General features: G+C 38.6%; 1 protein-coding gene across 1 annotated transcript; it reads left to right on the top strand.

Annotated features, from left to right (window-relative positions):
- The first annotated feature begins 3226 nt into the window (after nt 1-3226).
- On the top strand, nt 3227-9331 carry LOC110380205 (luciferin 4-monooxygenase). The gene is made up of 12 exons (XM_064040409.1): nt 3227-3359; nt 3878-4032; nt 4369-4576; nt 5011-5206; nt 5509-5631; nt 6000-6174; nt 6978-7109; nt 7388-7516; nt 7789-7872; nt 8115-8261; nt 8653-8818; nt 9189-9331. Exons 2-12 carry the CDS (start codon nt 3883-3885, stop codon nt 9314-9316), a joined length of 1638 nt encoding a protein of 545 aa, XP_063896479.1. The 5' UTR covers nt 3227-3359; nt 3878-3882; the 3' UTR covers nt 9317-9331.
- Nucleotides 9332-11320: the final 1989 nt, after the last annotated feature.

The following is an 11320-nucleotide window of genomic DNA, read 5'->3' as shown; positions in this document are numbered from 1 at the left end:
TACCTTGTAGCTCCTAACAATGTTTGCTGGGTTTGCATAAAATTACTTGATGATACAATTGTCGTGTATGGCAGAGATATTTATCTAAGTAGATATATGTATTTGTCACAATAGACTTATTTATAACATGAGGGCCTCGAGGGTAAGTGTCAGCCGAAGTAGTCGGTCGATCATAAGGTTAAGCAACGCTTGTCTAGGTCGACCCGTGGATGGGTCAGTTTCGAGATCATCCTTGTTTCGGAAGGCATGTTATTGGTGGGTTCCAGTTGACGTTAAAACAAACTTAACGGACTTAGTTAACTTTATCTTAACACACACGCAATTATTTGCTGAAAATATTAGTTTCTAAAAATAATTTATCAGGAGCATTGGTGTACAACCAACCTTACACATATAAACTTTGATTGAACTCTGAAAGAAGCTTCGAAATTAACTACAAGTCCGAAGGCCGCTGTATGAAAAACACACAAAATTAAAGTCATGATCGAAGTTCATGGTACTTGTATGACTCGACAACAATATGGATCGATCTCAATGATGTGCAAATAATTATGAACCTATGTATACTGTTAATACAGGCTATATTACTCCATTATCATTTTTTACTGTCCCATTTCAGGGTACAGGCAAATGATTACATTAGAGGAAGTCTGAAAGTAGCGCCAGTTACAGAAAAGATGAGGAGTAGAAGATTGTCATGGTATGGGCATGTAATGAGGAGGGATGATACGCATGCAACAAAGTGTGTGCTAAGTATGAATGTAGATGGATGAAGAGGAAGACCTAAGAAAAGATGGATGGATTGCCTGAAAGATGATATGAATAGCAAGGAAGTGAGTGTCAGTATGACGAGTGACAGACGGGGAAAATGGAAGAAAATGACATATTGCGCCGACCCCAAGTAAAATTGAGAACAGGGCAGGAGAAAGAAGAAGAAGATTTCAGGGTACAGGCTATTCTCAGACAGAGAAGAAATAAGAATTATTCCCCACGCTTACTCAAGGCGGATTCGCGATTTCAGATTTCAAGTCTAGCCTAGTGGACTGGTGGTGATAATTTCTATTGTTTTTTTTCATTTAAGATAAGATTTCCGTGTTTCTATGAACCTTAAGAAAAAAATCGATCTCGAAGAGGTAAATATACTGATTGATGATAAATTAATAGCAGGCGTTTTTTTCCCTTGTTGGCTTAACTGCTCTATAAATAATAAATAGAAAGCCTTCGTAGTTTTAACTATAATACCGCCTTGTCATTTAAAGTGATATGAGGGGTTGTTTAACCTGTCAATTTTAAAACAGGTGGGGTGGTTAACCTGTCAATCAAAGCAAAGAAACTAAAGTTCGTTTTAGTCAAATAAATATTTGTATTTTTAGAAGCCCTTGTCAATCTGTCTACTTATTTAAGAAAATAGGACTGCTATTTTAAAAAGAGATCCATGGAGTTTCTTGCCGGTTCTTTTTCATGAGACCAAGTCCTTGGAACCGTGCTTGGAACCGTGCAGCTGGACTTTTCATAAGCACCTGCATTATGTCTATGTATATTATATAAAAATGAAACCCGCTTTCCGTTGTAACGACAAAACATGAAAACGGCTTGACCGATTTGGCTGAAAATTAGAGGGGAGGTACCTAACTTAGACCCGGGAGAAGGTTTTAGGATAGTTTTTGTCACCATCCGGCTTCGGGACGCGGGTGAAACCGCGGGCGAAAGCTAGTTTGAAATAAAAACACAACTTTTTGGCCGACTAAAAATTAGCAGTGTGCGTGTACCTACTCTAAACAAGTAAACCTTTTATTGGTCCTTCAACACGAATTTAAAAAGAATTAGATTTCCGTGTTTGGAGCACGCTATTGCAATTGTAATTAATACTGTAGATGAGTTGATATGAGCGTCCTACTTTAATTAGGTACGCGTGTCTATGATGCAGTGTTCGATGCACAATGTATATTATGCACACTAGGAATAATAAAGTACCAGTACTTTTATGAATGAATCGCATAAGTGGTTATCTTGTTATGACGAGTTTCTCCGAGTTTTGGAAGGCACGGTTAAGGTCCTGGCTGTCATTTGAGCATCTTTGGCAGTCGTTACTGGAAGTGAGAAGCCGGGGTATCGTGTTACCCGAGAAACTGAGTTATGGAGGTCAAGTAGGCAGTCGCTCCATACTGAGCTACATGCAATTATAATGGAAGCCAACACCAACGTAGTTGGAAAAAGGCTAGGAGATGATGATAATGGTCACGTAAGTCGTCTTTGGTCCTCGTGGCCCCTCTCTAAAAGGCAGAAGACGGCACAAAACCTGAGGTTTTTAGTGGGTACAAGCCCCACATAACCTCACCGTCTCCCCGGGCGGTGTGTGTATGCGTGAGGCATTTTCCTCAGCTGAAACAAAAAAAAAGAAGATGATGATAATATTATTAAGCTGAAGAACTTATTTACCTATTTAAAAATAGCTATTGTTAGATAGCCTATTTATCAAGGAAGGTTGTAAGTACATGCTATTTTTAGACACAAGCGGAAGATTTATCCAATCAAGTTCTTTACAAAAAATTATACGACTGACGGGTGAACACCTGGACTTTAATCTCTAGTCGTGATATTACTATGTAAACGTAAATAGCTGTTTGTTTGTATACATGATTATGCGTTCTGTTCAACTATGTTTACAATGTTAGCCTTGGCCGTGGCGAGAACAAATGCATTTGAATGAGTTAGCATTTACTTACGAGTGCTAGTTAGTTTAATTGAGTTTATCTGTTATATTATGTACTTATAACTATACAAGTCATTTTGTGTATTCTGTCCGTTCCGGATAAAATATTATAGCCTATGTTATTCGGGGATAGTGTACTACAGTCCCAGCAGTGAAACAATTTTTAAAATCGGTTCTGCAGTTTCGCAGCCCTTAGGGAACAAACAAACAAAAAATCCTCTTTGTTTAGAATCATCGGCACGAATCTTGAGCGCTGACCTTCACCTGCGCAGAAGTGATTTATTGGCAAAGAACCAATCCCGAGTAACGGCTACTTATGATTACTTCTGCGCAGGTGAAGGTCAGCGCTCTACATTCGTGCCGAAGATTATAACCCCCAATGAGTATAGATATATTATAACATAAACAGTTTATGTATGTACACAAACAAAATCTTCAGCTTTATAATCTTAATAATACCTACAGATGTTGGTATGCAGTTTTAAGTGTAATAGTAGAAGTTGCTAGTTGTAAAATGCGATAGGTAATAATTTATTGATAAATTATCTCTAATTGATGATGTTAGCATTATATAAGTAAAACACAAACTATAATCATCACTGATAATATTTTGGTGTTGCACGGATCTGACGCATCACAAAAACATGTAAGTAGTGTATATTCTAATTTAAATTACTTTTGTTTTGTTTTAATTAACCATTACAGGTTAATTCCAATTTATAATTATTACTAACTAGCTTTTGCCCGCAACTTCGTTTGCGTGGAATAGTGACTACCAGCAGATTTTTGATTTGACCAATAGATGGCTCTATATGTCCGGAATAATTTTATTTTTATTTTTTTTGTAATAAAAACTATCCTGTGTCCTTTCTCAAGTTTCAAACTATGTCTGTACCAAATTTCACACAAATCGGTTCAGTAGTTTAGGCGTGATGAAAAGACAGACAGACAGGCAGACAGACAGACAGAGTTACTTTCGCATTTATAATATTAGTTTGGATTGGTGTTTTTTGGACCTTATATTTTGGTATCGACACTGGTACCGATGTTTTCCCAACATTTCTTAGATAAGTTAAGTCTTAGATAAGTGGTAAAGGCTAGGCAGATGATATAAAACATACCTACTCGAAGCAATTTCTAATAAGTTCTGTTTTCTGATTACAGAAATAATGGTGAGGCGTGCTTTTGATGCAGTTCATTGGTATATGGAGGAGATAGGCGCCCAACTTGTGGCGAAGACTGGGATCCCATCAGACAGACACCATGTAGGCAAGCTGATACTGCAAGGCTTGAAAGATGACCCTAATTTCGTGGCACAGGTAACTACGAATGAAACTGTCTTGCTCTTCTACACTATGCTCTTAATAAAATGGAAACATTTTCTTGCTTCTTTGTTGGTACCCAAAAGGCTCCAAAACTATTGAACCGATTTAACAAAAATCACTGTTGGAAAGTTGCACTATCCTTGAATAACATAGGTTATATAGTCTGTCCGGGCACAGGAACCAGTTCTCTTGGGGCGCGATTAAAACTGTGGGCACCAGCGATATCTGAGTGCGTGGAGAAATTCACACGAGACGCGAGAAAAATTGCTGGAGGAAGCTAATGATATTGTTAGAGATAAGTGACAGTATAACTTAAATTACATCCCACAGATTGATGGAGCAACAGGGGAATCAGAAACCAACGGCTCAGTATTAGACAGGAGCATCCGATGCGCCATCTCTCTCACTGCGCTGGGACTGAAGAAGGGAGATGTCATGGTGCTCATGGGGCCGAACCACTTGGACTTCTGTATACCTCATAATGCTGCTCTGTATCTTGGCATCATGGTGGCTTGTATTGACGCTACATTAGGTGTCAGTAAGTATTTTTTGCTCTATCATCATCATCAGCCTATCGCAGTCCACTGCTGGACATAGGCCTCTCCAAGTATTTTTTGCTCTATAACCAACAAGAATTCATTTCTGTCAAACAAATCTTGCAATTTTTTATTCTTGCCCTATTAATAACATATTTGTGCACGATACATTTTCCTCTTCCATTCCTCTCTGTCAGCCTGTATACCAAAAATCAACATAAATATAATCCTTTCTCATGCGTGTTATCTTTCAATCATATCATGAATTCATCTATTACATGGTATTCCCTCTTCATCCGTTGACATTCATGTTAACGGTTTGCAATATTTGTTTCATCCCTTTTGTCATCTCATTACTACGAAAACGCTGACCTCTAACTGTTCAATCACATTAGTATAGGCCTGATTAAATATCCTATGATAATCCACTTTTCAGATGAGTTAAAAGATCTCTTCCAAGCAAATCGCCCGAATATAATTTTCGGTCAAAGCGAGAAGACGTCTGATATTAAAAAAGCCCTGACCGTGGCTGAAGTGGATGCTCAGATTGTGACCTTCAACGAAGGTAGCAACTATCTAACACTGGCACAGCTGCTGGATACTCCAGATGAGAAAGCAGTAGAAGACTTCCAGTAAGTTAATTTCATACTTCTTGGTTAGAGAACAGAGTATTATAAATACTTCCCCCCCCCCCGGTTATACCCGCGTCCCTAGTGATCTACTTCCAGTACGTAATTAAAGAGTAGCCTATATATTATTGTGATGGTTATAACCTATTTTACGGCTTAGCAAGTTCATGAAAGAGCAACGAACATCCATACAAACTTCGCATTTATAATATTTTTAGGACAATTACTAATTCTTGATTCAACTTGACACAAACATTTGTTTTCATGCTCGTCTTATTTCGTCTGTAATCTAAGTCTTATTTCAGGGCAACGGATTTCGATCCTGCTGAGACCGTGGGGTACCTGACATCCACGAGTGGAACAACAGGAGTGCCTAAGACTGCTATGTTAACACACAAGAATATAGCCACAGGAACGCCGACCATGTGGTACGCAATTTTTTTAATTAGGCTAAAATTGTAGGCAGGTTACAATCTGTAAAACTTGCCCAATCAGCATTAAACCTTATGCTTAAAACATAAAGTTGAAAATCTAATGAAATAGAACTTACAAAATTTATAGTTGTTCGCTGCTTTACCTCATCTAAGGGAACTTCTTTCCACAACCTGCTAAAAAGTTGCATTATACGTTATTCTGATGCACATTAGAACACATGCTTCATTAAAATCCATGCACTAGATGTTGCGTAAAATATTAACGAACATCCATATATCTTTTCACGTCTTTGTGTGAGATTTTACGTGTACAATATTCTTCTGAATCAGCCACTACTACTTATTTATTCTGTTCGTTTCAGGACAATGTTCTCGAAATTTCCATCTCCAGTGAGACTAGCACTAGTGACATCACCAGCACAGTGGCTGTCAGCTGGCTTCCACTACCTCTTCTCTTCGATCCTGAAGTACACGCGGCTGCAGACATCAGCTCCTGTCACTCCTGAACATTTTGCTGACCTGGTTAATAAGTATAAGGTAGGCATTCTTTGAAATCTTCTTCTTGTAAATATAAGGCGATTATCACACTGCCCCGCATGATGCAGCGTAGTGCGTGGATGCGTTTTTTTCCGTTGTATGGAAATATCTCCGTTTGTATGGAAAACACGCATAGTCCAACACACTGAAAATGCATCCACGCGCGTTCATGCGGATCACGCACATACATGCGGAGAAAAACGCACCCCCGCGCGTTGGTGCGGGGCGAAACGCAAGGTATGGCACACTGATCCCGCAGTGACGCGCGTGATTTTGAATGGGCGTGACGTGTATATTTGAAAATGGAAGCCGCCGTGCGTGAATTTACAAAACGCACCTACGCGCGTGAGTGCGTGAAAAACCCGCACGATGTTGCAGATCTGCACTCCCGCAGGAACGCGCGTAGGTGCGTCGACACGCAAGATGCAGCGTGGTGCGGGGCAGTGTGAAGATCACCTAAGGGTTACATTAATTTTGTATCGGACTAGCTAATGTTGTAGTTATGTTTTTGGGATTTTTACTTTTTCCAAAAAAAAACTAAACTAACTATACCGACTTCAATAATATGCCTTCCCCTTAGCCTGGCAAATACTGTGCTGATAACCGCATCCAAATCGGTTCAGCCAAACGTTTGATAGTCGTGCACAAATATACATACAGGTGAAACTAAGAACCTCTTTTTGTCAAGTTTAAAAAAAGCTTTTTGTCCCAAATCCAATCACAGTAGCTAGGGTTCTGCTTATAATCAATTCTTACTTCACTCAATTCATCTTCTTATCATTATTTAATTCTTATTTCTACAGCCAGACTACATGATCATGAGCCCTACCCTGATCACCACGATGATAATGAACGCAAAATGCGACTTCAGCTGCTTCGAGCACATCTTGCTTGGAGGCAGCGCTGTGACACAAGATCTCATGAATGAAGTTAAGGTAACCTTCAAGTAAAGCAAGTAGTATATCATCATCATCTGCCTAGCCATTTCCTGAAGCTATCGGGGTTCGGCTTCCAGTCTATTTACGTGTGGTTTACGTGGAGTAACTGCATATCTAACCTCTTCAACTTGGTAAGACCGATTGTCAGACATTCTGGCTTTTGACCCGTAACAGCCGACCACGTAAAGCTTTTGCTCTTCCTTAATCTTATGGTCAATGAATCTCTGGCTGTTTCTTTTTACTTTTGATTAAAATATTGGGATTTTCCACTGCAGCAAATAGCCCAAACTGATGAAATCCACGTCTTGTACGGCATGAGTGAACTCAGTGGGATCTGTGTGCAGCATGACGTTCCAGCGGCACCAGGCTCCTGCGGCAGGCCTAATGGAAATGTGGAATTAAAAGTAAGTAATATGGCCTTAAAGTTCTTTCAAATCAATTTTCACTTTTTAAACAAACAGAGCAAGCATCGAGGGATAAAGAAAAGTGGAAGGCTTTGGGGGAGGCCTTTGCCCAGCAGTGGGACAGCACAGGCTAATAAAAAAAAAACAAACAGATGAATTTTCACTAAGTTTCAGTCACCTCGTGATTAGCTTCTATGAAATATCCTGCTCTAATATATAATTTCTGGACTAGCTTTACATGTCTTCAATTAATATTATTTTGACTGTTCCAGCTAATGAATCCTGTAACATTGGAAGAAATCACAGAACCCAACGTTCAAGGAGAATTATGGTTCAGAGGCCCATCTGTATTCAAAGTAAGACTTCAATCTATATGTGCCGTACCTTTAACCATCATCACCATCAAAATTATGTAGTGTTACATACATATTTATTTAACCCCCGCACAAAGAAGACTAAGCTATCGGCTAACAGTTTGTTGGTTGACTAACAGTTTTTTTAAAGGTTAATCTCTCTAACTTTGCATAACTTGGAGATGTCCAAAGACACAGCAAAGATTGTATATAAATAGTGACTCCATAATTCCAATGCTTTTCAGGGATACTACAATAACCCGGAAGCTACAAAGGAGGCATTGACAGAGGACGGCTGGCTCAGATCTGGTGATATTCTGTACAGGGACGAATACTGGAATCTGTACTTTGTGGAACGTTACAAACTGCTGCTGAAGTATAGGAATCATCAGGTCAGTAAAATGCTACAATTGTTCCTTTTTCTCAATCGGCTCCATAAGACTTTAAGGTTGGTCTATGTTAAAGAGAACCACGTCTTCCTAATTCGTTCATTGGCCTCTAGGCTAAAAACCAATTCACCGACATTTGTGTACATAATCGGTAGGCAAAACGACATAATGTAAGAGAGCAAAGTATGTAAGTCCAAAATGGAAGGTTAATCTTCGACTATTGGAGGTTTTATGTTATGTTATACCGACAAGAAAAAAAAGGCCAGTTACGCCAATCGTATGATATGTAAATGACGCATTAAAAGTGGTCCTGATTTTGAAAGTAAGTCATGAGACCATCTCCTGCATCTGAAAGTCAAAACATTCATAAAACTAACAGATATAATATAACTAGGTATCTCCAGTGGAAATCGAGACCGTGATAATGAAGCACCCTGGCGTGTTCCACGTGGCGGTGACCGGGATACCTGACAACGAGTGCGGGGACCTGGTGGTGGCGTGCGTTGTGCCCAAACCTGGCTGCAGCCCCACCGCGCAGGAGATCAAGGATCTAGTCAAAGGTAAACAAGAAAACACTGATATATCTGTATTGAATAACAGTGATTTGGGGTTTTCATAGTATTTAAGTGGATTGCCTTTTTATTGTACACTGCTGTAATATTAGAAAGTTTGTTTGCTTGAACGCGCTCATAAGGAGCTTCGGGTCCGATTATAAAAATTATAGCAGTACTAGATTCTGTCATCCGTTTCATCCAAATCCTGTAGGACCTTCTAAGCGCACCAAGGTTAAGAGACACTGAAACATTTTTTTCTTTATTGGACCAGTAGTTCGTGATCATTAGCACGTTAATAGATAAAAGATAGATAAGGAGTCCTACGTTACCTAAACTGTGGAACAAAATATCTAAGAGAGAATTTTCGTATTTACAGAATCGCTGACAGACTCCAAGCAGCTGAGAGGAGGTGTAATCTTCATGAAGGAACTGCCGACGACCAGCACTTCTAAAGTCAACAGGAAGAAACTCAAGGAGTTGGTGCTGACTTTGGAAAGAGAATAAATGGATGTTTTAATATTCAATTGTTTTGATATACCTACTCTCCCGAGCCTTTTCCAAACTATTTTGTGGTCGGCTTCAAGTCTCACTATACACATTACATAGATTATAATAATAGGTATAGATTATAATATCTATAGAAATAATTCCTCAATAAAGAAATAATGACTGTTGGCCCGATGGTTGATATTTTTTTTTAATCCAATCAAACTTTTCAGGCTTATACCCCGTCACAGGACGGGATAAACGCTAAGAAGAAGCAAAAAGATTTTGAACACCTGAAATGATGATCTAGAAAATAATATCGCGTGGTACAGTCTACTTCAGGTCAGTGGTAACAGTTTTATAGGAAAATCGTACTTATTACTATTGAGTTAAGGTGCATGACAGTTACCACTGATGTGCGGTCTACTGTACCACCGATAGACAGATTAAAAATATTAATTTGCTAAATAATCTGAATCTCAAGGTTAAAAGGAAAAGTTTTACAAAGATTTAGGTATTTCTTGGAAAAAGTAATGATGTTATCAAACGATTATAAACATTAGATAAGAAAGATATTAAGTAATTGTCATGATGACGAAGCAGAATTTGATTGCAGTCAGTATTGTGACTTGGCTTTTGGCGTTGCTATGCATACAGGTATTTTTATCTTTTAAGTTAAGGTCATACAGGTCAATATAACGTTATCTATTAGTATTATTTTACCCATAATAAAATAATAGTCGTGGTTGCCTGGGTGGCTACAGAACCAACCTGACGAGTATGAGGGTGTGGGTTCGATTCCAGTACAGGCAAGTACCAATGCAACTTTTCTAAGTTTGTATGTACTTTCTAAGTATATCTTGGACACCAATGGCTGATGAAAAGGTGAAGGAAAACATATTGAGGCAACCTGGACTATATAGTCAGAAATCACCAACCCGTATTGAGCCAGCGTGGTGAATAATGCTCAATCCTTCTCCGTGTGAGAGGAGGCCTGTGCTCAGCAGTGGAACATAATAAACCAGTTTCCACCACCAGTCTCACTGATTACTTCGCTCACCTGAATAAAGAGTATCTCATAGCCTCCATGGATGAATAGGCTATCTACTTCTTTGTCCTGCCCTGTTGCCTAGTTATTTGAAGTCGGCGCAATATGTTACAATATCTAACAATGTCAAATTATTTCAAAATCGACTCTCCAGTAATAATAGCTATAACAATAGCGTCGTCAAATCACGTTTTTTTTGAGCACGTAAATGTTGGTCCTGCGCCTGATCTCTCTCCGGTCATGTCGATTTGCCGTCCCATCGGGCTATGAGAGTGAAGGAATAGTGAGTGCACCTGTGTCTGCGCAAATGCTAGTGGACTATAATATGTCCTGCGCAGTTGGCTAATTTCCTTACATGAGAACAGCCGCCGTAGCCGATAATCGGCTAGGAGGACATCATCATATTTTTTCCAAATCTGACAAATATTTCTTGAAGTAAGCTTGTTTATAACACCGTACCTAGAATAAAAATTCCCATTTTTCTGGATGAATTATTTTAACATGGAAACATGGAATAAATAGGTATATTATCAGCTATGATACTTTGCACAGAATGCGTACCTAGCAGGATTGTAGAAAGGATCATATCTTATCTCGTATATCTACATATATACATGCAAGTTTCACGTTTTTAGGTGTTTATTAGGTATATGCATATCTTAATCTTTTCGATGGTTATGACCTCTTGTAAAACATTACATAATAGTCTGTTAGGTACATGATAATTTCGTCTACTACTGATAGGTATACCTACAAATCAATTTCTACACCTGCTTATATTTTTTTAATTTATTGTAGGTACATACTGTAAATTTTATAACTTCATTCATTAATATGAAATACGGTTTTTTGTGTAGGTACAAATAAAGTGATACTTATCTTGTAGACTTATGAAAATAATAATTTAAAAAAATCTCTTTTAAACATCGGAACGGATCGTTTATAATTGGCTACGGTGGCTATTGTCTCTAAGG

This window comes from Helicoverpa armigera, chromosome 22, assembly GCF_030705265.1.
Source record: "Helicoverpa armigera isolate CAAS_96S chromosome 22, ASM3070526v1, whole genome shotgun sequence".
NCBI classification, from domain to species: Eukaryota; Metazoa; Arthropoda; class Insecta; order Lepidoptera; family Noctuidae; genus Helicoverpa; species Helicoverpa armigera.
The sequence above is the reverse complement of the archived record's forward strand: the minus strand, read 5'-3'. Positions and strand labels throughout refer to the sequence as shown.

Coding starts and splice junctions, on each gene's coding strand:
- LOC110380205 (XM_064040409.1), top strand. CDS start 3,883: ATGGTGAGGCGTGCTTTTGATGCAGTTCATTGGTATATGGAGGAGATA. Junction 5,207..5,508: donor AAAGCAGTAGAAGACTTCCA/GTAAGTTAATTT, acceptor GTCTTATTTCAG/GGCAACGGATTTCGATCCTG. Junction 6,175..6,977: donor ACCTGGTTAATAAGTATAAG/GTAGGCATTCTT, acceptor TTATTTCTACAG/CCAGACTACATGATCATGAG.